We start from the raw sequence: 27,603 nt of genomic DNA, 5'->3' as shown, positions 1-27,603 counted from the left end.
ACTGTAACTCGGCCACTCAGGAACATTCACTGTCTTCTTGGTAAGCAACTCCAGTGCAGATTTGGCCTTGTGTTTTAGGTTATTGTCCTGCTGAAAGGTGGATTCATCTTCCAGTGTCTGGTGGAAAGCAGACTGAACTAGGATTTGTGCTTAGCTCCACTCCGTTTCTTTTTTTATCCTGAAAAACTCTCCAGTTCTTAACGATTACAAGCATACCCATAACATAATGCAGCCACCACTATGCTTGAAAATATGGAGAGTGGTACTCAGTAATGTCCTGTATTGGATTTGCCCCAAACATAACATCCTGAATTCAGGACAAAAAGTGAATTGCTTTGCCACATTTTTTGCAGTATTACTTTAGTGCCTTGTTGCATGTTTTGGAATATTTATATTCTATACAGGCTTCCAGTTCCCTCTGTTAATTAGGTTAGTATTGTGGAGTAACTACAATGTCTGTTTTCTCCTATCACAGCCATGCCATCATTGGCCTCATGGTGAAATCCTTGAGTATTTTCCTTCCTTTCGGCAACTGAGTTAGGATGGACGCCTGTATCTTTGTAGTGACTGGGTGTATTGATACACCATCCAAAGTGTAGTGAATAACGTCACCATGCTCAAAGGGATATCCAATGTCTGCTTTTTAATTTTGTACCAATAGGTGCCCTTCTTTGCCCTTCTTTTACTTATTGACTCAAGACATTTCAGCTTTTAATTATTTATTAATTTGTAAAAAATAAAAAATAAAAATAACAATTCCACTTTGACATTATGGGGTATTGTGTGTAGACCAGTGACAATACATCTCAATTTAATCAATATTAAATTCAGGCTGTGACACAACAAAAAGTGGAAAAAGTCAAGGGGTGTAAATACTTTCTGTGTATCTATGGTCCATAGGATAACTTCACAGTATCAGAGTATCAAATACTGAAGTACTTCCCAGTAAAGTTGCCAGTCTTGGTTAATGCCATTTAAAGGGATACAAGAGATAACCATGAATGATAGTTATCGATAGAGTGTACAGATGGCCCTAGATTTATCAATAACAGAGCCTCCATCATCCATAGGTGGTACAGATTATGAGTGATTTAAGGGTATATGGAAGCAGGGGGCATAAAGCCGTCCTATAGGGTTGACCTTTACTGGGGTTCCCCAGGGCCAGACAGCTCCTCGGGGAGCATCTGTCTCTTTAGGGCTAATTCCTCTGACATCTGCCATTCCTTCTATCGATCCCTCTGAAGGAGGTAGAGATGAACCTGTCCTGAGTTGATGCTGCAGTGTTTACCAGGCAGTGTGCTCGCGATTGAAGAATGGCCTCCGATGCAGATTCATAGAGAAGTGGAAGGGTGGGTGTGGGACGGGCTACCAGTGTATCCTACTAAGTCAGAGTATTGTTATTTTTCCATATAAATAACTAATATGAGGTAATATTTAGAGAATTCCTGTGCTGTTTCTATTTTTTATTCGCAAATGTGGGGTGTGACGCTTTTATGTGGAAGTCAATGGGTTGCTGACGGTGAGTAAATCAATAATTGTTTAAGTGTAGTATTTCCTGGCAGTGCTGCTTGGCCGCCTCGTTGGGGAGAGAGCGATGTGGTGGGAAGGTTTGTTTTATGGGCAGACAATAAATGCTTGATTTGTTTGAATCATTACTGGCCCGCAGCAGGTCATTGTGTGATTGAGTGATGAGTGGGTTCGTTCCAAGAGACCTCCCTCACCCATAAAGCCCCAGCTCTCCTACCACTGCCTACACTGGGATCCCACAGCCAATGGGGGAGCCACAGCCCACATCACTTCCTCAGTAACATGACAGGTGATTTCCATGGCAAAGCATGCTAAACATCCTCCTGTTTGTTTTGCTTCTGCAACCACATTAAGAGAGAATCAGTACATGGATTCATCTTGCTGTCCTGGGACTGAGGGGGTTGGCTCCGTTGGGCCACACTCAAATGAAACATGAAACTGGTGTGTGAGAGCTGTGTGTGTGTGTGTGGAGGAGGGTCCTTCCTTACCAGCTGTTTGTAGTCAATCTGCTGTCTGATGAGCTTGTCCTCACTGAGGGAGTAGCGTGCCTCTCCGGTGATGGAGTCTATAGGCCCCTTCTCCATCTGCTGCTTGATGGCACAGTACAGCATGAACAGAGGCTCGCCCGCACACTCCTGAGAGGGAGAGAGAGAGAGAGAGAGAGAGAGAGAGAGAGAGAGAGAGAGAGAGAGAGAGAGAGAGAGAGAGAGAGAGAGAGAGAGAGAGAGAGAGAGAGAGAGAGAGAGAGAGAGAGAGAGAGAGAGAGGGAGTGGGGAGAGAGGCGGAGGGGACAGAGGGGGAAAGAGTAAAAGCGGAAGAGAGGGAGTGATTGGGAGAAGGGGAGAGGGATCGGCAATCACATCCCTTTCAGACAGCGTAGTGAAGAGTGGGGAAGTTACCAATTACCCACTTACAGGCTTTTGATTACTAACCAGTGATACTGAGAACACTATTATTTAGTTCTTAAGGCTGATTAATTTGACATCATTAATTACAACGTGACATCCTGAGTCTCAAGCTGCTCGCACAGAGTGGCCTTCCAGCCCAGACACACAGAGGACAATGGACAATCTACCAGGCTTCCAAATCCTGCTGCCAATGAGCAAATGGAGCAATATTCAAATCCATACTCAAACAAAGGAAACCCCAAACACACAAACGACCCCAAATTGTCAAATTTAAGTAGGGCAATGAGAGTATGAGCAGCATTCAGTAAAACTGATTGGTCATGCTGGGATGTGTCAGTGATTTTCTGTATTACTGAACTGTGTTCAAGGACATGCTCTTCTGTGGTCTTAATCTGTAAAGTTGAGTTGACGTCATATTTAATAACATCACAACTACAGATTTCAAGTTACTATCCAGAATTTCTTCTCAGTTGAAAACCAGTCAAACTTCTATATTTTTCCAGACCATGTCCGATGAGATTAAATCCTAAGATCATTTATTCTTCACTGAATGGGGGAGATGCTGAAAATGCTAAGTACGTTTTTTGTTTGTTTTCAGAACTTTATAAATCTTAACATGGCATTACATTTGTTATTTTAAACAACTCTAGAACATTTACCTTCCCGAATATTTAAAAACATTTTTTAACTAGGCAAGTCAGTTGAGAACAAATTCTTATTTACAATGACGGCCTAGGAACAGTGGGTTAACTGCCTTGTTCAGGGGCAGAAAGACAGATTCATACCTTGTCAGCTCGGGGATTCGATCTTGCAACCTTTCGGTTACTGGCCCAACACTCTAACTACTAGGCTACCTGCCACCCCCATCTACCCTAAGGTACTGAACTCCCCCAGTTAAGATATATATTTGTGTTAAAAAAAAAAATGTTTTGCAGTGATAAGCCTTGCTAAGAAAGCTGAATATTGCTATGCAAGCTGAATATGAAAATGTGAAAGTTAATTCTGAATAGAGGTTTAAGTAAGGCTTGTGGAAACATTTCAGGGTAATTACTTGGGGAGACTGGGGAGATGGCCAAAACACTTTAACATCTGCACTGATGTAACTTAAATTTACTTGGCTGCCATCCATAGCTACATTCCAAGAGTCATTTCAGGCCTGAACGCTCAATGGGCCTGATGTTCTTGTCCTTAACGTGAATGGCCATTTCGATCCAACCCCAGAGTAAAGCAGGAGCAGCATATGGGCAGGAAAAACACAGAAAGACCATTTTGGTTGGTGGATGTGGTTAGACAAAATGACCACAACTGGCCCTGGAGTGATTCCCCGATATGGTTTATGCTGTGGTCGTGCTGTGTGTGCACTCAACTGTGCTGCGGTCACACAGAGTGAGAATGAACAGCACCAGGACCATGATTAGTCAAAGAATTCCACCTCCACTCCACCAATATAATTACAAGTCACAGATTACACTAATAATAGTCATTAAAGATCATTTCACAGAATTTCAGGTTCAAAAATGAAAACGTGTACAGAAAGAATACAGTCCACAGTGTTGCTTTAGGCCTACTTGTGTTTCAGCTAAACAGACATTTTTTGGAATAAATCACAAACATAAATCTTCTGCTATGTACCTAAATCTCTCTTCTCTGAACCTACACTAACCCTCAGTTAGAAATAAATCGGAGCACCATTAGAATTACCTTGAGGAATCGATGCAGCAGAAACGTAAACCAGTTGGTGAGCATCTTCTCTGCCACAGACTCTGTCCTACAGGAGAGATGAGACACAGGTCAGTTTCAACAACACGTGTCCTGTACACATACAGCATGAGTAGAGGTGTTAGTGAGGGAGCGAGAAGAGAACACCCAGCCCGTTTCTCTACAGGTAAGTAGCCTCACCGTCGGAGCAGCAGTTTGGGATGGTTGCGGTTCTCAAGGTTCTTCTCGATGAGGTCTGCCAGCAGCTGTTTGAGCACCATGGTGGCATACTCCATGCGGCCCTGCAGCGCGGCCATGAGCAGAGAGGCCACGTTGCCGCGATCCCGCATGGAGAAGGACCTCTGGGCCTCCAGGGTGTGGATGAAGGTCAGCAGAAACATCTTATTGTGCAGCAGCTGGCTGAACAGACGCAGGGCTTTCTCCACATTGGCCGGGGACTGAAGGACAGGACACAGGAGGATGGGGGGGTGTACACAAATCACATTTCAAAGGGGGTGGTGTACACAGAGGTGGGAATAGACAAAAGGAGGTCCAAAGGGTTAAGAGGGGAGAGGGATAGAGGGAGAGAGAGGGGGAAAGTGTAAGAGAAAAAGGGGGAGAGAAAATTGTTTGTCTTTTGTAGCATGAGTATTACATGGAGTACCAGATAAAAACTTGACTATTTTCCAAACATTTCTGAGGCAGTCTCTAGACGAGTAGTCTACGGAGGCCTGGTGGGGCTCCTGGTTTGATTCTGCCTCAGGTTTTAATTAAAAAGAAAAGAGGTTGAGAGGAGAAGAAAAGAGGTTGCTCTGAAGTTCAGCACTAAGAGAGGAGTACTGCTGGCTACTGAGCTTGGGGGATTTTTAAACAGGATCTATTGCTTTTTATATTCCTTTATTTTTTTGGGCAGTGAGTTACAGTACAAGAAAAATGAACCTCATGGAAGCATACTCTTCTCAGTTACCAAGACAAGTGAAGATAGAAACACAAGGCAGTGAAGTGAAGGGAGCTGGCGCTGTAGTTCTCTTACACTTACATCCAGCTCCTTGAGGACGGGGTGCTCCTCGATGCCGGGGAACATGACTCTCATGGTGTAGGTGCGGTACTCCAGGAAGGGGATCTTCACTCCGTCCATGTCATTGGTCAGCTCCTGGATGTCTGTCTGCAGCTCAGCGAATGCTATGTTGACAGAAGCAGAGGAGACAAACCTCTGAGTCACTGGATGCTTTGATAATCCTCATACTGTACACAGTCAGCTGTGTGACATGAGGAATACTTATTTTACCTCGTACAGAGTCAACATCTGAGAAAACATATGGTAAAGAATGTGGAGTGATTAACTTGTGCTGTATCATATTGTCACATATCTACTACAAGAGCATCACAGTAACAGAAACTGTTCAGAGCAGGCAAATTGCTACTCTTACAAAAGTACACACAGCTCTCTGATAAGAGAACATCAAAATAACCTGCGAGCACTGGTGTCATTTCAGTGACAGCCATGTATGTGGAACGCATACACATAAACCAGTTTTTTAGTGGCCATGGTGAAAAGGACAGGAGAGAAATAGGAGAAGGAAGAAGGTCATAAGACCAGTGCTCCTACCTTCTTTACACTCCAGGGCCACTCTGGACTCCAGGTTGTCCATCTGCAGCTGCAGGCGTTTCAGGGTGCGGTCAGCATCCCGGGTCTTCCTCTTGTAGGCGATGAGTACGGCGATGATGGCGATGAGAAGCACCCCTCCTCCCGCCCCGATCCCGATGATGGCCGGCAGGGTGAGGGTGCTGTCGGAGTAGATGTGCAGGGTGCCTGGGAAGTACTCCAGACCACCCACCACAATCTGGAGGAGAAACGCAGAGATGGAAAAATGTGTCTCTGTGATACGAAGGGTTTCATAAGTACAGTATGTAGCAGAGACTCAGAGATACGTGACCCAGGTTCATTGGAGCCCCTTCTAACATCTCCTTTTTAAACTTCAGGCCAATTACTGATGGCCTCCAACAGGTTTGGCTAACGAGTTTCACCTTTACCCGCCCATTCCACTCTTGCTGTGTGCTTTAATTATTGAGTGGAGTGGATGGAAGGGGACAGGGAGAACGCCACTCTGCTGTCTGTGTGTCTGTCTGTTGCTGTGCTGTGTGTCAGGTCATTAACACAGCTGGCCCAGCCTTCTCGCTATGTCATGCATCTCCATCCTTCCCTCCCCCTGGGAGGGAGATCACTCCACCTCACCCATCACTGCTACCGCTCTCTCCTCTCTCTATCTTCCCTCTCTCCCCCTCTCTTTGATCTCAGCTTTGATTTGTAAACGTACCCTTCTCTCCACAGCTGACTCTATTGATCTGATGAAATTGAGTCTGAGCGTTTCACTGAATCAACAGCCAGTTACCTCGTCCAGGCGTGTTAATGTCAAGTCAATACCATAGGATCAGGACGATGCCTTTGATACAAAAAGTAAACAAGCTGCCACACTCCAGACTAAATCTACCTGCTTCTAATCATTCTGTGCCGTGACTGTCTTGGCAGCTGGCACTGTATAAGAATACATAGATAACTGCTTATGACACTTGCAGTTATCAAATTGACCAGACTGCCCTCTGCCGATTAAATCACCTGCTCCGACAATGGTTGTCTGTCCATAAAACTGTTTAAAAAGGAATTGCATTTCATCAATCCAAGATGATTATTTTTCACCTTTACTGCTTAAGCCCACAGCTGAAATCATTGTGCGCTGAAGCGTGCCTGTAATAAAGAGAGGTAGTCCTGTCTGGCATTGATGATAATGCTCCGAGCTGCGGAGTCAACAGATAGTTAGATTAAATGGGAAATTGCTTGTATCAGCAGGCCTCCGTAATCATCATAAGTGCTTAATGCAGGATGACCCTTTCCCATTTGACCTTCACATTTGTTGGATTTGCATTCAAGTTAAAAAACATCCAGACAGTCAGAGCTATTATAGAATTGATTATGGATGTACAAAGCCCTCAGAGTCAGACATGTTCCCAAATAGCACAGATAAAAGTGCATTAACTACATGGCAAATACATTTAGGGAAATAACAGCACTGGGTTATGGCCAGAACAGTTTTGACAATGTCAATAAAGGATACTTCACAAAAAGCTATTGTTGACATAAAATACTCAAACTACAGTAAACGGTGGGCGGGACATCTGGTCTTACCAGGACTCTCTGCTCCCCGGTCAGGTCTGGCGAATCACAGAGCAGTTGAGACTCCGAGACGGTTAACAGACAGGGCGTTTCACCAATCATCACGCTATAGTTCAGGCGGGTGTTGCCCGGAGCAGGGGGAATCAGATTCTTTCCCTGTTTTAAAAAGAAGCATGTTGTTAGTTTTCAAAATTCTTTTTTTGGGGACAATAATACCTTTATCAGACTAAAGCACACACACAATAAAGTGTTTTTATGGGTCTTCAGAGTATTATCAATCCTGACTTGTAAGTCCATCCTCAGCTCAGGGATTTGTAAGTAGACATGTAGGGAAGTTGTCTTTGTACTGGTTCTGTCTCACAGGACCTCTCTTGCTTTGGGCCAATACCCAAGACGCTTCATCTCTAGAGATTTTTTCTCATTTCTCTCAACTGACAAAAGTAACAGAAAATGAAACCAAACGAACACAATCTACTTACTTTGAGTATAATGGGAGAGCCAGGCTTGACCTCCAGTATCCCAGAGTTCCCTAGTGTTTCGAAGGTGGGGTTGGGGTAGTAGGTGAAAGGTGTCCCGTTGAGGACGAGCAGTGCGGCCACGTGATCCAGGATGAAACCGTACTCGTCGGGGTGCAGGCCTGACTCTGGTGCCTGGTGCTTGGTGTAAATGATGCCCGGGGCCAGACAGGTCATCACAGAGTCATTAACCACAGTGCACACCTAGACAGGAAGAGGAAGATGAAGGAAAATTGCTAAATATGTTTGAAGAGTTGGCAGTCAACATTGATGTAATTGCTTCAATGAGTATAGGCCATACATGTCTTGATGTATCGCAATTCTCCTGAAATAAAAAAATACTAGGCTCCCCTTAAAATGTTATGTAGCCTATTGCATGTGTGAGTCACATTCGCAATAAGCAAGATATAGGCCTATGCACCGTTGATATGGCGTTATAAGACTGAATAATTTCAATATCTTTGGAGGAGCGTGTCTTTGGTAACCGGACAAGAGGAGCACTTTGGAAATGGGGATGGATACAAGCGAAATGGAGTATGCAGGTAGGCCTATGTGAATTGTGAATAATGCAAAAGCATGACTGTAAAAGCCTCACAATTAGACCATTTGGAAACCTTTTATGGATAGGCTACTTTGCTAATGCATGGCCAGGACAAGAAAGACACCCGACGCATTGCTGTGGAACCAGCTTTAAGGGTAACTCACTGAGCAGGGTTGGGGTCATTACCATTTAAATTCCAATCAATTCAGAAAGTAAACCAAATTCCAATTCCGATTCCAAATTTTCCTAATTGAAAAGCATGGAAGAGAATTGGAATTCCAGTGTACTACCTGAATTGACTGAAATTGAAATGGAATTGACCTCAACCCTGCTCCTGAGGGCTTGTTTTTCAATAAAATGAAACGGAAACAAGCTATTTTTACAGGAAATAACATAAACGTTTCTAAATACGAGGGTCACCGACATCATCGCATCTCTAGTTCCATGATGGGCATATGGACATGTAACCTAACTGGAGGGGGTTTTACGCACATCAAAAATAATAACAGTAGCTGGCTGAAACAATGTAGGCCTACAATACATAGATGAAAAGGGGTTGTCAGCTAGATGTTTGTGGCTCCCAAACGTAATCTTTTAATAAAGCTTTGGTGATTAAGATTTATTTAAAAGCGGTCTCACGAGCCAAACCCTTTCTTGATAGACTTGGCTACTTTGTGAATGCATTGGGCAGGACAAAAAAAAACAGCCTTCATTGAGGGGAGGGGAGGCTATTCTTGGGTTTTTATTAAATTAAACAAAGTGTTTCTAGATACGAGGTTCACAGGCACAAAAAGCACATCTCTCTGTTCCATGTGCATATGGGGACTGTGCGTCACGGCTGGATAGGCTGCGGTTCCACTGTCCAAATCCATGCCATAACCAACAACGTTACTGCTAAGACCTGCTTTTGGTGAGTCTTAAAGACCCATTGGAGTCAAAAATGTGATTTTCCTGCATTTTATATATATTTACACACTATGATCCCTGATCTCTCTTTTGACGATCAAGACTGTTTCAAGGACAGCTTTTTTCCATCTACGTAACATTGCAAAAATCAGAAACTTTCTGTCCAAAAATGATGCAAAAAAATTAATCCATGCTTTTGTCACTTCTAGGTTAGACTACTGCAATGCTCTACTTTCTGGCTACCCGGATAAAGCACTAAATAAACTTCAGTTAGTGCTAAACACGGCTGCTAGAACCTTGACTAAAAAATGTGATCATATTACTCCAGTGCTAGCCTCTCTACGCTGGCTTCCTGTTAAGGCTAAGGCTGATTTCAAGGTTTTACTGCTAACCTACAAAGCATTACATGGGCTTGCTCCTACCTATCTTTCCGATTTGGTCCTGCCGTACATACCTACACGTATGCTACAGTCGCAGGCCTCCTTACTGTCCCTAGAATTTCTAAGCAAACAGATGGAGGAGGGCTTTCTACTATAGAGCTCCATTCTTATGGAATGGTCTGCAGACGCAGACTCGGTCTCGACCTTTAAGTCTTTATTGAAGACTCATCTCTTCAGTAGGTCCTATGATTGAGTGTAGCCCAGGAGTGTGAAGGTGAACGGAAAGGCACTGGAGCAATGAACCCGCCCTTGCTGTCTCTGCCTGGACGGTTCCCCTTTCTCCACTGGGATTCTCTGCCTCAAACCCTATTACGGGGGCTGAGTCACTGGCTTACTGGTGCTCTTTCATGCCGTCCCTAAAAAGGGTGTGCCACTTGAGTGGGTTAAGTCACTGACGTGGTCTTCCTGTCTGGGTTGGCGCCCCCCCCTTGGGTTGTGCCATGGCGGAGATCTTTGTGGGCTATACTCGGCCTTGTCTCAGTATAGTAAGTTGGTGGTTGAAGATATCCCTCTAGTGGTGTGGGGGCTGTGCTTTGGCAAAGTGGGTGTGGTTACATACTGCTTGTTTGGCCCTGTCCGGGGGTATCGTCGGATGGGGCCAGAGTGTCTCCCGACCCCTCCTGTCTCAGCCTCCAGTATTTATGCTGCAATAGTTTGTGTTGGGAGCTAGGGTCAGTCTGTTAAATCTGGAGTATTTCTCCAGTCTTATCCGGTGTCCTGTGCGAATTTAAGTATACTCTCTCTCTCTCTCTCTCTCCCTCTCTCCCTCGGAGGACCTGAGCCCTAGGACCATGCCTCAGGACTACTTGGCCTGATGACTCCTTGTTGTCCCCAGTCCACCTGGTCGTGCTGCTGCTCCTGTTTCAACGGTTCTGCCTGCGGTTATGGAACCCTGACCTGCTACCTTGCCCCAGACCTGCTGTTTTCAACTCTCTAGAGACAGCAGGAGCGGTAGAGATACTCTGAATGATCGTCTATGAAAAGCCAACTGACATTTACTGCTGAGGTGCTGAGCTGTTGCACCCTCTACAACCACTGTGCTTATTATTATTTGACCCTGCTGGTCATCTATGAACATTTGAACATCTTGGCCATGTTCTGTTATAATCTCCACCCGGCACAGCCAGAAGAGGACTGGCCACCCCTCATAGCCTGGTTCCTCACTAGGTTTCTTCCAAGGTTCCGGCCTGTCTAGGGAGTTTTCCTAGCCACCGTGCTTCTACACCTACATTGCTTGCTGCTTGGGGTTTTAGGCTGGGTTTCTGTACAGCACTTTGTGACATCAGTTGATATAAGAAGGGCTTTATAAATACATTTGATTTATATAAATACATTTGATTATGAGGTTGGAATAATACTGTGAAATTGTGAAAATGATGAGAAAGCCCTTTTAGTGTAAGAGCTGTTTGAAAAGACCGCCTGAAATTTCAGCCTGTTTTGGTGAATTTTGGCCTGCCTGGTGTTAATAGACCAATAAGAATGAGAATTCCAAACCTCTCTGCCAGCTAGTTTTCAGTGTTCCCCTCACCACTTAGACCACTCCCAGACAGTCCATCAAAATTCTTGTTTGAGAAATTGCTCTTGCTAAGAAGCTATTTAAATTTGTATTTTTTTTTACCATTTTGATTGAAAACAATCACAGTAAGGTACTTAATTGTTACCCAGAAATGATTTGATATTGAGATAAAAACAGCTGCTTCGGGCCTTTAAATTTCCGTATTTGCACTGAATGAAATTGTCATTTTCCACTTGTTTTTAAGGACCTCAAATATTGCCATCCTCCCACATGAGCCTACCAGCAAGTAAGCTGATGTTAGACAGGTAAATTGCAGAACCTGGCACAAGGGGTACTTTTTACATATGGAAATTTCCAACTAAAGTGTGTTGACATTTGCGCAGCCTTAGCACCAGACGAAAATAGATTACTGTGTAAAACCACAACACTGATGTTTCACTAGAATTCCATGGGCACAGTAGCAAAAGCTTATTGTATAACTCCTTGCTGCTACAGATGTGGTGAAATATATTGGCACCCTTGCACTTTACAATGGAGTGCAACGGAGCAGAATGTTAAGATTTTTCATTTCAAAACTGGTTGTATAGCTATTTTTATCCTGTAGACACCTGCAACTTACCACAGTTGAGATAAATTACACAGTAAACAAGAATAATTGTCTCCAACCAAATTAATTTAAATGTTGAATAATTTATTCCAGGCCATTCTTTTTACTTCAAAGTGAAAAATCTCCATTTTAGTTTTGATTCATTTCTTCTACAACTTCCTGTGCAGTTGTAAATCAAACAAATACACGTGTAAACACCAAAAGTTTTTTCAATCGCTGTAGCTATTATACACGTTAACCAACTGTAATAATCAAAGCGGTGCTGTGCAAACATGGACTGTATTATATTTGGAACACTTGCATTAGTAGTCTCTATTCCTCCATACTTGGCACGGACTTTGGGTTCCTGGATGGTGAGCAGGTTGGTACCTGTGACGGTGATCAAGGTGCTACCACTGAAACACAAACAGAAGCATGGTGGTTAAGAGCTATCAAGCTATGCTAAAAACCTGCTTTCATGTCAGATAGTTATTGCACACTGGTGATATGGGCAGAGAGAGAAGAAGGAATGAAATAAGAACTTCCGTGTAGCAGAGGTGCTATTTTGCTACAGCATGTTGTTTGTATGATTTATCTTACAGTACTGTTGGGATTCAGAGGAAAGGCAAGTTCTACAGTCCCCTCAAAGGTCCCATGAATTAGGATTTTATATACATTCGATACATCATCCCCCACACTGTCTATTGTGCTTTAAGTGTCATGGCGAAATGGCTACAATGGGACTGTGTCTGTGTGTGGCTTTGGGGATCATGTTGTAATCTCTGTGTGTTCCTGGGTCATTACTGGCAGTAATAGATGGTTGGGCTGAGTTTCTCTTCAGGACTCTCCCAGGACCCTGGTTATGCTCTGAAAGGCTCCAGCCCGTTGGCTGGGGGAGGAGGGGGTAGGAGAGTAGAGGAAAAGAGAGGAGAGGAGCCAGGCTGGGATCACCACCACTCACTTCACTATACTCCAGCTGGGCTCGATGCTGGAGATGGTCGGGTCCTCTGTGTAGATGTAGCGTGTGTCACTGCTGGTGACTTCAGCTTTGTCAATGAACAGCTTGATTGACGTGGGCCCTGAGCCAGACAGTGACGACGGTGTCACACACACAATGTCCCTTTTGGTCCTCCTGTGTGGGTTAGGCAGAGAATGTCATATAGTAGTATCTCATAGAATTAATTCACTGTCTGAAATGACACTCAAGACAATGTCATGCTGTCACACTGTCACTGACACAGACAGAGTGTGTCCAGTATGTTCAGTTCTGAGTGTACTGCACAGACAACACTGCACTGCTATACTACCACAGTCCATTCCCCTGAGGTGGGGTCAAGCTGACTGACTACTCACTTAACAAACAGACACTCCTCCTGGGCGATGAATACAGTGACAGTGCTCCCAGCGTCCAGATGACGGCCTGATATTGTCAGCCTGGTCCCCCCAGACACGGGGCCCTTCTCCGGGCGCACACGGTTGAAGCTGGGGGTCTGAGAGAGGAAGGAAACTCACTGTTAACACCCAGCACACAAAACAATTATACCGTTTCTGTGAAAAGCTACAGTACAACAAACCGATTCCCATTATATTTCTGGTAATTGCTGCAACACACTGCACTGCAGTTTAAGTGTTTTCAACAGCACAGTGACAGTGACATGAGTGAGAATGTAACTTTTTTCTGTAATTAGCTACATACGTAATTGCTCCATTCACATGTATTCATTTGGCTGGGAGCTGCATTTGGGTTCTGCTGGAATAGAACTGCAGGACTGCTATTGATTGCTTGTTTAAGGGCAGCAGTCAAGCCCATTCATTTCAGTCAGCTGCTCGCCTTGCAGGCTGAGGAGATTATAAACTAACGCCACATTCCTGTTTCACCGCTGCTTAATGCTCTGTTGGGATAGCTGGGTAATTACTGTATGTCACATTGGCAGGGTTGGGTAGGTTACTTTCTAAATGTAATCCGTTACAGTTACTAGTTACCTGTTCAAAATTGTCATCAGAGTAACGTAACTTTTGGATTACCCAAACTCAGTAATGTAATCTGATTACATTCACTTACTTTTAGATTACTTTCCCCTTAAGATGCATAAGAAGAAGAATATGTTACCAATTGAACAACATCTATTACAGGATACATCAATGTTAAAGTTTACATAGCTGGCCATATATGGATGTTACATTTTAGTTTGTTGGGTTGGTTATGTAAGCTTCTTCTAACCCATTGCTTTCTACTACATAATAATAATATGATTAAATTACATCTTTACATCAATATATATAATTTATAAATCCAAAAATGGATGTAGCAACTACAGATTGCCCCTTTAAGTCTTTGTACATGTGTCCGTTAGGCCTATGGAGAAACTAAATTATCAGCACAAATTAGATTGAGCAATAAAAGCCCCACTTTTATTCCATAGGCTGGGATCCGCACTATACAGCTGTTGCAAGAGCACATTTTTCACTGGCTGTCCACTGGTTTCAAAAACAATGATTGATAGGCAGCTTCTTCTTCAATTCAACCATTATATCAACACATTTAGATTCGTGAACAGCCATCCACAACAACCAGAATCCATAAGGCACAAATAGCTAAATGAGAGCAGCAGCGTGATTCACATCAACGCGCTATGTAGATATCAATAATAAGTGATATCCGTATCGCTGTAGACTACACCACTGCTCTCATTCTTACCTCCAAGCGTTTATTCAAGTTGGATAATCTTTAGACGCCGACAGCAGTCACACTATTGGAAGTCATAGCTTGGACTGTAGCCTACAAAAGCCTATTCCTGCTCTATTCCCGCGATCCATCAAACACGTTTGGTGTGTCATCATAGTGGTCGCTGACTTGAGGTCAGACACGCTAAGGTGGAACAAACTTAAACTTGTCCCTTTTTTCAATGCTGATTTGAATTTGATTGAGAAAACAACATTTTTTTCGCAAACATCCTTTCTGAATTTAAAAGTAATCATCAAAGTATTCGTCTAGTTTTTCAAAAGTATCTGTAATCTGATTACAATGTTTTTGCTGGTAACATAACGGATTACAGTTACCGTTTTTTTGTAATCCCTGACATGTAACATCGGCCACACTTTCTTTCACAACACGTTCACCATCTCTGTATTGCAGCATAAGACTAGTTAGTTGCCGGGGAAGAACCACTGCAATTGATCGGTATCCTTCCTTCGCCTCCGGAAACGGCCAGACACTTTCTTCACAGTCATCTTTCTTGGAAGAGATGGGGTCATGTGGGGTCATACGCACCACAAAGGAGTAGGTCTGGGATGACTGAGTGCGGTACTCTGCACTGCACACCCCGATACACAGCTCCACTGGGCCACCTGGAGAGTGGGGCAGCAGCGCCTCGGCCATGTCACACACGATCCTGAGGGACAGAATACACTCAGCTGTCAGTCAAAGGCCCACTGCTTATGTTGCCTAATGTTAAAAGGAAATAGAGTTAGCAGACATATGACCAAGTATCACTAATTTACTTGCATACCATTCAAGTGAAACCCTATTGACAAAGTCACCACACTCACCTCTCAGCGCTGATGTACTCGGAGGGCACAGGGTTACAGCGAACCCCAGCCACCTGGACATGGGCGATCTCCCGCACCTGCAGCCCGAGGTTCTCCCCCTCGATCGTCACTCGCGTGCCCCCCTCTTTGGGCCCCGTCAACGGGCGGATCTGTCCATGGAAACAGGGTCAAGGTCACGGAGAAGCAATCTCCCTGTCAGCATGCTTGCACACAGCAGAAGGCCTGGGTTCTGAGGCTCTAGCCCACAGAATTAAACACAGCCATACAGTATTATACACAGTATATCTCTGTGAACGAGTCTTACCATGGTGATGCGGGGGTGGCTGCAGCGGACGTTGTGCCTGCCGGGGTGCATCCAGTTCTGCTCCGGGGTCTGGCAGTGCTGCTTCAGGAGACACTTCTTGTTGTCCTGGCACCAGCCACACTCAAACGCTGTGCTGGCCTTCAGACACAAGCCACAGCTGTCCCTCTGGGCCTCACACTTATACAGCAGGGCTGAGCACAGACAGACAGACAGACACAGAGACAGACAGACAGGGAGGGTTAACACTCGTCTAAGATGGAGTCAGACAGAAAGGTGAGTGGTGAGGTGCACTGCACTGTGCTGTCTGTTTGTGACAGCACACGTCCTGAGCTGCTAATCTCCCTTTATCCCCTTGCTCAGCCTCGCTCCTACGCAGCCGCCTCGATAAAGGTGAAGATGGTACACAGAGTTATTGACCAGTTCAGGAGGAGAACATAATCAAATACTGTGCAGCTAGCTATATGACTAGCTCTCTCCACTCAGCTCATCTTCGCGCAGGGCCAATCGCCCAGTGGAGAGATGGTATCTGCAGTCTGATTGTGGAGAGATACGAGTCTCTTTCAGAGTGGCCCGATGAAACCAGTGAGATAAAGCTCCTTTGAGGGAAGTATTGACAACCACTATGTGTCCCCGACTTGCAGTTATACAAGGTGTGTTCATACAAAACATGGGACTGCACATTTAATTCTGTATTTTTTATCTCTTACTCATCTACAAAAATGTTTGTCAATTTAACAGTTTTGAAGACAATAAGAAAAAAAACTGCCAAGGCTTAATCCACATTTCCGACTGCATTATCCCACTGAATATGATTTCTTGTGGTAGCCATAGCCCCAATCCACATAGAGTGGATTCAACACTCAAGTGCCACTAGAGGGCTCAGCATGGGATGACCACATACTTGACCAGTGTGTCTGCTGTTTCCCTGTTGTGTGCCAGTTACGTCTTCGACTTGTCCTTTACACTATTTATCTGCAACACTATTATTAAGAATGTTTAATTCCGAAAATGATAAAACAACATACCTTTCATGGTGGGAGGCTTGTCGATGAAGAAGTCTCCATCCCAGACAATAGAGAAGTCAACAGGCAGGTCTCCTGTCTCGTCCCCATCATACCAGTACTGCAGGAAGCACACGTATAAACCATGAGTCAATCATCATACTGTACTGATGGTGCATAAAGCCCAATATCATACAGAGCATGACAAGACTTCATAGGGCCCTATTAATAAAGACAGTGGCACTCATTCCAGTTATTGTGGTTTATGACTTGGCTCATCAGTATAAACTGAGTTCATGGCTGGCATGGCTGGCTGGCACAGTGCAGTGGAAACCATAATGCTATACTATACACTATACTGTACAAGGAAAAACCTTTAATCTGCACTGTGTAACAACCCATTAGCCACCAGCCTAGCCACTAGCCACTACATTCCATAGTTGTGAGGGAGTCAGGGAAACATAGTGGCATTTTTGACAAACTAGGCTTTGAGTTAATCTGGCTTTTTGCAGAGAGAGAGAGAGAGAGAGAGAGAGAGAGTTGCTGCTGCTGTGTGTCTGTCAAGTGAAGGAGGGGGTGTGGTTTTACTGCCTGTGTTTTAATTAGCAGCAACACTCAGAGCACTAAGCCAGCAGCAACCCTGAGAGAATATCGCTGATCAGCCACATTGATCCACGGCCAGAACACTTATGGGTGTTCTTAAGGAGGCGATGGAGGAATGAGGGCAGACTAAAAGCAAGCGAGGGCCCTGAATTCAGCATTAAAAAGAGAACTTATTTCAAACCACATTAACATGCCTCTCAGCAGATTCAAAGAGAGAGAGAGCAGCTCCAGTTTGATAGGTCAGCTGCAGTATGACCTCCAAGATGGAGATACAGTAGAACATGAAGATTCCTGTTCAACCGTTAAGTCTTTATGGAAGTATCAGATGTGACACGTTTATCCATCCATACCTAACCTTTATCCATCCACAGCTCATCTTTATCCATCCATACATAACCTTTATCCATCCACAGCTCATCTTTATCCATCCACACCTAACCTTTATCCATCCACAGCTCACCTTTATCCATCCATACCTAACCTTTATCCATCCACAGCTCACCTTTATCCATCCATACCTAACCTTTATCCATCCACAGCTCACCTTTATCCATCCATACCTAACCTTTATCCATCCACAGCTCATCTTTATCCATCCATGCCTAACCTTTATCCATCCACAGCTCATCTTTATCCATCCATACCTAACCTTTATCCATCCACAGCTCATCTTTATCCATCCATACCTAACCTTTATCCATCCACAGCACATCTTTATCCATCCATACCTAACCCTTATCCATCCACAGCTCATCTTTATCCATCCATACCTAACCTTTATCCATCCACAGCTCATCTTTATCCATCCATACCTAACCTTTATCCATCCACAGCTCACCTTTATCCATCCATACATAGCCTTTATCCATCCACAGCTCATCTTTATCCATCCATACCTAACCTTTATCCATCCACAGCTCATCTTTATCCATCCATACCTAACCTTTATCCATCCACAGCACATCTTTATCCATCCATACCTAACCTTTATCCATCCACAGCTCATCTTTATCCATCCATACCTAACCTTTATCCATCCACAGCTCATCTTTATCCATCCATACCTAACCTTTATCCATCCACAGCTCACCTTTATCCATCCATACCTAACCTTTATCCATCCACAGCTCACCTTTATCCATCCATACCTAACCTTTATCCATCCACAGCTCACCTTTATCCATCCATACCTAACCTTTATCCATCCACAGCTCACCTTTATCCATCCATATCTAACCTTTATCCATCCACAGCTCACCTTTATCCATCCATACCTAACCTTTATCCATCCACAGCTCACCTTTATCCATCCATACCTAACCTTTATCCATCCACAGCTCACCTTTATCCATCCATACCTAACCTTTATCCATCCACAGCTCACCTTTATCCATCCATACATAGCCTTTATCCATCCACAGCTCATCTTTATCCATCCATACCTAACCTTTATCCATCCACAGCTCACCTTTATCCATCCATACCTAACCTTTATCCATCCACAGCTCATCTTTATCCATCCATACCTAACCTTTATCCATCCACAGCTCATCTTTATCCATCCATACCTAACCTTTATCCATTCACAGCTCACCTTTATCCATCCATACCTAACCTTTATCCATCCACAGCTCACCTTTATCCATCCATACCTAACCTTTATCCATCCACAGCTCATCTTTATCCATCCATACCTAACCTTTATCCATCCACAGCTCACCTTTATCCATCCATACCTAACCTTTATCCATCCACAGCTCACCTTTATCCATCCATATCTAACCTTTATCCATCCACAGCTCACCTTTATCCATCCATACCTAACCTTTATCCATCCACAGCTCACCTTTATCCATCCATACCTAACCTTTATCCATCCACAGCTCACCTTTATCCATCCATACCTAACCTTTATCCATCCACAGCTCACCTTTATCCATCCATACATAGCCTTTATCCATCCACAGCTCACCTTTATCCATCCATACCTAACCTTTATCCATCCACAGCTCATCTTTATCCATCCATACCTAACCTTTATCCATCCACAGCACATCTTTATCCATCCATACCTAACCTTTATCCATCCACAGCTCATCTTTATCCATCCATACCTAACCTTTATCCATCCACAGCTCACCTTTATCCATCCATACCTAACCTTTATCCATCCACAGCTCACCTTTATCCATCCATACCTAACCTTTATCCATCCACAGCTCACCTTTATCCATCCATACCTAACCTTTATCCATCCACAGCTCACCTTTATCCATCCATATCTAACCTTTATCCATCCACAGCTCACCTTTATCCATCCATACCTAACCTTTATCCATCCACAGCTCACCTTTATCCATCCATACCTAACCTTTATCCATCCACAGCTCACCTTTATCCATCCATACCTAACCTTTATCCATCCACAGCTCACCTTTATCCATCCATACATAGCCTTTATCCATCCACAGCTCATCTTTATCCATCCATACCTAACCTTTATCCATCCACAGCTCACCTTTATCCATCCATACCTAACCTTTATCCATCCACAGCTCATCTTTATCCATCCATACCTAACCTTTATCCATCCACAGCTCATCTTTATCCATCCATACCTAACCTTTATCCATTCACAGCTCACCTTTATCCATCCATACCTAACCTTTATCCATCCACAGCTCACCTTTATCCATCCATACCTAACCTTTATCCATCCACAGCTCATCTTTATCCATCCACAGCTCATCTTTATCCATCCATACCTAACCTTTATCCATCCACAGCTCACCTTTATCCATCCATACCTAACCTTTATCCATCCACAGCTCACCTTTATCCATCCATACATAGCCTTTATCCATCCACAGCTCATCTTTATCCATCCATACCTAACCTTTATCCATCCACAGCTCACCTTTATCCATCCATACCTAACCTTTATCCATCCACAGCTCATCTTTATCCATCCATACCTAACCTTTATCCATCCACAGCTCATCTTTATCCATCCATACCTAACCTTTATCCATTCACAGCTCACCTTTATCCATCCATACCTAACCTTTATCCATCCACAGCTCACCTTTATCCATCCATACCTAACCTTTATCCATCCACAGCTCATCTTTATCCATCCACAGCTCATCTTTATCCATCCATACCTAACCTTTATCCATCCACAGCTCACCTTTATCCATCCATACCTAACCTTTATCCATCCACAGCTCATCTTTATCCATCCATACCTAACCTTTATCCATCCACCGCTCACCTTTATCCATCCATACCTAACCTTTATCCATCCACGTTGCCGAGTGGGTAGGAGCATTGGGCCAGTAACCGAAAGGTTGCTGGATCGATTCCCCGAGCTGACAAGGCAAAAATCTGTCGTTCTGCCCCTGAGCAAGGCAGTTAACCCACTGTTCCCCTGGTGCGGATGACGTGTATGTCTCTGAATTCCTCATCAGTCCAGGGGCATGTTAACTGGAAAATCCGGTGTGGTATGTTGTTTTCATTTTTAATTCAAAAGTATTTTCACCGCTTTTTTCTCCAGAATTTCATGATATCCAATTGGTAGTTACAGTCTTGTAACATCACTGCAACTCGCGTACGGACTCGGGAGAGGCGCCCTGCTTCTTGACACATTCCTCGCTTAACCCCGGAAGCCAGCCGCACCAGCCCGCCACAAGGAGTCGCTAGAGTGCGATGAGATCCGGGCCGGCCAAACTCTCCCCTAATTTGGACGACGCTGGGCCAATTGTGCGCCGCCTCATGGGTCTCCCGGTCGCGGTCGGCTGCGACACAGCCTGGGATCGAACCCGGGAATGTAGTGACGCCTTTAGCACTGCGATGCAAGTGCCTTTGAACACGCTGTGGTATGTTTGACTGATTTAGAATGGAAATACATTTTGGGTCCCCACGAGGAAATAAGAACAAAACGTGTGTGTGTGTGTGTGTGTGTACGCTCACATGCCTGTGTATGTGTGTGCACGCGTGTGCATGTGTGTGAAGGCTTGAATCTTTGTGCAGCTGTTCTGCGAAATATCTGGGAGCAAGTCAAGCAGGGAATGCAACAGTGTGGGTGCTGAAAGGCTGAACTAAAGCCCACTGAACCTGTTGACACGTGGCTCCAAATGTTCTTACATCTCTATAGGGTCCAGTTGGTTCTGCAGGCACCAGTCCATAATTGAGGTAATTGCAGCTCCCTGGGTGGGGTCACTGAATTAACTTCCCCCAATCATATCGCTTCACAGTGTCACAACAAAAACTAAACTCAACTTGAGACCATCCTCACTCCTATCCATCAAACAGACATATAAACTACAGTTAACCTTTGTGGTCTCCGTTTTTCAGCCGAAAACGGGAAAGTCTATCGGCAATGCCTCATTCAATAACAGCATTTCGTGAAATGGTTGATAAGGCCAACAATATTCTTCACAGTCCAATGAGGCGTTACATTTGTTCAGTAGGTAAACCAAATTAGGTGGGTGAGTTGACGGCAGCATTAAAGCCTTGGCAGGTTCAGAAACAGATATTCATTTGTAAATATCTAGGTTGTTGTCATGCAGTCTTCCCAAGGGCCTGATAATGAAAGCCACAGGAGAGCCATACAATGTATTTCTGGAATTAATATAATATGCATTTCCAGGCCTTCTCCCTCTTTTTCAAGTGAAAGGCAGGCAGCTTTGAGGAGATTAGCGGATATGTGTAAATGGGGGGACGCTTTTGTGTTGGGCCATACAATGCAGCTTATCTCTGCCAGTCGTGAATTGATTTTCCTCCGGCCTTGGTTCCACTGGATCTGAGACTAGCGAGTGGAGACAAATTGGCCTGGTTCTGTCAGACATGTCTCTGGGATGACAACGAGGCGAGTCACTGAGGTAATCTTACCTTTAAAAAAACAAATCCATCACTGGATACAGATACAAACGTGCGCTACCTTTGAGACAGAGACACTATTTTCATGATTTATTTTCTACTTATCCTTCGGTTTTAATGGGTTGCAGACAACAACAATGGAAGATATTCCTTTTGATATTCCTTTTGATCAATGAAAATTGGGTCTAATGAAGGGTCTAATGTGAGAGGTACACATTGTAAGCAAGTTCATTTTACTGTAGGAATTGGATGGCAGCTAGCCTAGTGGTTAGTGCGTTGGGCCAAACAAGGTCGCTTGTTTGAATACCCGGGCTGACAAAGTGAAAATATGTTGATGTGCCCTTGAGCAAGGCACTTAAACCTAATTTGCTCCAGGGGTGCCGTACTACTATGGCTGACCCCGAAAACAAGACATTTCTCTGCTCTACATTTTTTATACTATATATCAAAGACCATACACGATACGTTCAAATACACATTTATAATTTGTGTTTATTCAGAATAAAGTAATTAAGATTTCAATTAAGCCATGTAGTTATCTGCAGCGGCTTAACCATCAGTCTAAATGAAGAGGACAAATACTGTGAGTAGTAGAATTGGCTGCAACTGTGCCGTCGATGCTAGCTCCTTGTAGTGACAGAGTGAAAATCTATTTACCTTAATGATGGAGGCTTTCCTGTTTCATTTAATTAAGTTTCAAAATTCGACCGACTTCAGCAAAATTACCTTTGAAAAAGGGCCTTTTTCCTTCTTAAACATACACAGTAATTAATAGGGAGTCCATATTAGTGAACATAAATTATATTTTCTGCAAACCAAACTTTCATCATTCTGATTACTGCACTAGGAAAAAATGTGTACTTCGCCATGGTGACAGATTTAAGGTCACAAGGTTTTGGTTAAAGAAACAGACAGGGTAATATGGAATGGTCTTATTGCCCGTGAAGAATTGTGCCTGGTTCAGAGCTCACTCCATAAACATAGAATATATGACTTGCATGTTGAGGCCATGTTTGAACTTGTGTCATCATATTTGAGGTAAGTGCTTTAACACAAGAAAACCAAAGCATACTTTTCCCATGATGACACCAAAGCATTCTTTGTAGATGACTTTGGGATTCTAAAATAAAAATGTCAGAGCAGGGGTAACTAATGCGCTGATTTCTCAGTTAGGGGAATACAGCTGAGGCTCTCTCCCCTTCCATTGCTAGTGCCTTAAACAAACAGGATGAAACACAGACATGATGAAACAGGCTCATAATTCATGCTATTGATTGATCACCTCGTTTAGTGGACAATTTATTCCACCAGAACCCACCTGCTACAGAGCCTCACAGGCACAATCCAGTATATCCAACCTCAGAGACTGACAGGGATGCAATATGCAACAATCAAAACAGAAAGGATAAATACCATAGCATTAGACTGCCATTTTCTATGGTAAATACAACGAGCAGGTGTAAGATAAACCTACATGAAAATATATGTATGCAGTGTACAATATATCATATCCTACTACTTAGTGTGCATGGAAGCATGTTTACATTGACCATGAGGTGACATATCCACAGTATCACTAACATGTAGATTGTTTCATGCTCCATTTCTTCCATTAGTGGGGCCTTTGGTGTCAAGAGAAGGGCAGGTCATTTCCATACCTTCCACTTAGAAGCACCAAAGACGTTGATAGTCTGATTGGACACTTGATGAGAATAATAGAATAATGAGGGCATGCTGGTTCAGAAAGCCTGAAAAAAGAACATGTAAGTGTTTTTATTCAAAAAGCTTTGCCACCATCGTTCGGGAATAATGGTGTTCTTTGTGAGAGCACTTTCCATCAATAGGGTAGTTCAGAACTTGGTCATTGTGCAAAAGGCTTTACTGTACGTTTCCTGGGTAACAACGCCAATGCCTGTCGCTAAGGGGTCAGCATCGCTTAGCAACACTTACGTGCATGGATTCATTTGGATTTCCTCTCATCTTGATACAAAAGATGAAAAGTCCCATGTATGCCGATTCAGCCTATCAAAGGTTTACATGTGTGCCATGTGTAATCTGCAACGTAAAGCATGCTGTCAAACAAAAATGCACAAAAACCCTTTAAATTATCAAAGCAAATGCTTATTGAGTTTCAACGGCAAAGACCCTACTTATCATTTATTTGAAAGGCAGTGTGTATATGTGTGGGGGGTGTATCGTACTGATTTATTCCGGCTATGGCAGCACATTGTCTGCAGTACAAATCAAGCGGGGAGACAGATAAAAGAAAGAAACAAGCAGGCATGCGTTTGAGATGAATTACAGTACATCTACGCCTTTTGACGTGATACCAAATCACATTTCTGAAGGATATCCTACAGTTGGGGAATGTGATTGATGGATTGATGTGGATCAGCATGCTTTATCATACAGTGTTGTCTAATCTTTATGCATATGTACCTTACAAAAAAAGGTACTGTATTTCTCTTTGGGTGCAGGTGGGATGTGGGTCATGCAGGATGCACCTGCTGCAGTAGAATTGAAATGACATGTATCCAGCAACGCCAGCAGGAAGCCAGTATAACAGCGTAACAGTATCTATTCTATTTAGCTGGAGAAAATGAATGAATGGAAATGCCAAAGTAGATGCAGAGAGATGGAAGAGGTGGAGCATGGAAAGATGATGGCATGTATTTGACTTCAAGTTGTATGTGGGCAAAGGCAAGGGCACAACCTTGTGTTGTATTTATGCAGGATGTGCTGTCAGACATATGTGTTGTTCTGGTCTGTTCACTGGTCTGTCTGTCTGAGGCCAAACTGTTGTTATCTGTCTGCATCACTTACACAGGGCTACTCGAGATCTGTGGCAGAGACATATTTCACATGCTGAACTGCACATCACGGGTCAAATTCACATACAACAGTCCTGGAAACACACACGCACCAACATGGACACACAAGCCTCAGGGCTAGTTTCTCTGGTGAATGACAGCTCTATGTACTGTATAGTGGACTTTTAAAATGTATTTACCAGGACAAACCAACTGGCTCTAAATGTAGATAAGGGTGTACATACAGAGAGAGCATTGTGAGAGTGAGAAAGGCCAGGCGGCGGGAAACAGCAGAGTAGTGAGGGAGACGGGAGGGAGGCTTGTTGGTCCACTAGAATGGCCCCTCTCTCCCAGGGAGGGCCAGGAAGGGGCTCTCATTAGAAGAGAAGATCGTCACAGGGATAAGAGTGCTGATAAGAGGACAATTAAATATGAGGGGTCTGACTGTGTGTTTAGTTCCCATAGGATGAATCAAATCAAATCAAATCAGAGTTATATCTCTGTTAGTTCCACCCTGCGAACATTTACATAACCACCCTTCCCTGTGGAAGAGCATGGTGTTGGTAGAGCATGGTGTTTGCAACGCCAGCATGGTGTGTGCAACGCCAGGGTTGTGGGTTCAATTCCCACGGGGGGCCAGTACAAACAAATGCATGAAATGAAATGTATGAAATGTATGCATTCACTACTGTAAGTCGCTCTGGATAAGAGCGTCTGCTAAATGACTAAAATGTAAATGTAAGCAGGGCCAAAGTAGCCTGGGCGCCAGTCTGTTTCTGCTCTCCTGTCAACTCCTTATGGAATTGTCATGCCAAACAATGACATGGAATACAAGGAGTGAATATGTTAACTAAGCAGACTGGCACCCAGGCTAGGTCCAAGGCTACAGCTGAGTCACAGAACGATCACTCAATCTCTGCATTACTCTACCTACAGTAACAGTTTGAAAGCAAAACCTGACAGTGAAATCACATCCAACTGCAACATTCAACTACACTAGAAGTTGAAGTTTCCCTTTCTGGTAAAACATACTGTCACAGCTGGTGAACATGTCCAGCAGCATGTTTAACCTTACTAACCCCCACCTCAGTGGCCTCCCATTAGAGCAAAAGTGCTGACTGATACCTGAAAGTTCTCAGTGAGGGGGAGACTAAACAGCAGATGAAATTGATTGATTCAGCATTGCCCATCTGAGGCAACTCACAATTGCATTAGCATGGACCCCATGGCCTCAAAGTCACCTGGCTGCAGCAGTCTTGACAGCCAATCGTCTTGACGGCCATACTGATTGATAGCCGTTGAGTGTGAGGGGAGGGAGGACAGCACACACCCCAGGAACTGAGTGTAATCTGCGGCATGTCTTCACTATGGCTAGATTACTATTCAGGAGAGATCCATCAGATAGGGGCAGAGACAGAGAAGAAGGGATGATGTGGCCCTAGCCCACTGTGTCACAGGTAATCACACTATCAATTCATCTAAAAAATCCCCTCCAAACAGAGAGAGGGGGAGAGGGGGAGGGAGAAAGAAAGAAAGAGATAGAGACAGAGACAGCGGGTAGTCGCTACCAGTCAGAATGGGGGAGGGGAGTAGTAAAAAAAACGTCAGGGCCTGAATATCAATCTCAAAGTGTGGTTTCTCTTTCTGTCAGATTGAGATGAAGCAGGGGAGTGTGAGGGAGGCCTAACATTTACAGTTTAATGCTGTATACTCAATGTTTCAGCCTGTCCTTGTGTGTGGTAAACAGCCTCAAATGTTTACCTTTAGGTTTTTTTATTTAACCTTTATTTAACTAGGCAAGTCAGTTAAGAACAAATTCTTATTTACAATGACGGCCTACACAGGTGAAGGGATTAACACACTAGAGTCCATCTATTTAATGCTGATTTCCTCACTATATTCATAGAGCTGTTGCATTGTTCACACAGCATCTGCAGCTTTATGCTTTGAACAATCCAAACCCCAATGCCCAATTCTCTAACCTTTGTGCACTCACTTAATAATTGTCTACCACAAAACTACATTTCAATTTCATTTTAAATGCATAGCCGCAGTGCGCGGGGCGGGGGTCAGAGAAAGACATAACGATGAGGGGGAGGAAATGAGTGGAAACAGATGGAAGGACAACAGTTGCTCTTCGCGGCAGGGTCCTTCCGAAGGCCTTCACAATGTAGTGCGCCAGACAGCATGTGTCAGCCAGGGAAAGGACAACAATCAATCCTAACCCGACCCGCTGGGGAAGGGCGTGTGTGCTGGATACGTGATCCTCATTATTAAATTGCCACGGGACATCAATTGTCCTGTCAAAGGACAGTGGCCCACAGCCTGACCTTTGACCTCCAGGGGTTAAGGGGGTTAGAGGGGAGACACTCCGTGGCAGAGGGCTAGTCAACCCCTACCCAAGGAACGCTCCAGCACCTCCACCCACACCACATTCCCTTTCCCTAGGTCACATTGTCCAACCAAATTAAGACCCACATCCTGTGACTGGCTAATTATTTTACAAGATTCCCTGGGGTTACTGTGACAACCAGATGGGTCACAGAAGGCAGCCGTCTGTAACATTACTACGAGACAGAGGGAGTAGGAGAGAGAGGGGGAGAGAGAGAGAGAGAGAGGGTGCTACGGAGCGAGAGAGAGAGAGAG

At 44.0% G+C, this 27,603-nt stretch overlaps 1 protein-coding gene across 2 annotated transcripts in view; it reads right to left on the bottom strand.

Annotated features, from left to right (window-relative positions):
* Positions 1-27,603, bottom strand: part of LOC106572068 (plexin A3) — a 128,565-nt gene that overhangs the window by 9,479 nt on the left and 91,483 nt on the right. The window contains exons 11-24 of one of the 2 annotated variants that reach the window (XM_014145855.2): positions 16,688-16,784; positions 15,663-15,853; positions 15,359-15,507; positions 15,081-15,201; positions 13,163-13,299; positions 12,771-12,941; positions 12,132-12,225; positions 7,785-8,024; positions 7,318-7,461; positions 5,743-5,977; positions 5,167-5,315; positions 4,335-4,591; positions 4,137-4,203; positions 2,016-2,162 (exon numbers count right to left, since the gene is read on the bottom strand). In XM_014145855.2, the coding sequence (XP_014001330.2) occupies positions 2,016-2,162; positions 4,137-4,203; positions 4,335-4,591; positions 5,167-5,315; positions 5,743-5,977; positions 7,318-7,461; positions 7,785-8,024; positions 12,132-12,225; positions 12,771-12,941; positions 13,163-13,299; positions 15,081-15,201; positions 15,359-15,507; positions 15,663-15,853; positions 16,688-16,784 (2,199 nt within the window). The remainder of the gene's footprint in view (positions 1-2,015; positions 2,163-4,136; positions 4,204-4,334; positions 4,592-5,166; positions 5,316-5,742; positions 5,978-7,317; positions 7,462-7,784; positions 8,025-12,131; positions 12,226-12,770; positions 12,942-13,162; positions 13,300-15,080; positions 15,202-15,358; positions 15,508-15,662; positions 15,854-16,687; positions 16,785-27,603) is intronic. The other variant, XM_014145856.2, reaches the window with a different exon arrangement.

Source organism: Salmo salar, chromosome ssa15 (genome assembly GCF_905237065.1).
Source record: "Salmo salar chromosome ssa15, Ssal_v3.1, whole genome shotgun sequence".
NCBI lineage: Eukaryota > Metazoa > Chordata > Actinopteri > Salmoniformes > Salmonidae > Salmo > Salmo salar.
This window is presented reverse-complemented; position numbering and strand designations above follow the sequence as displayed.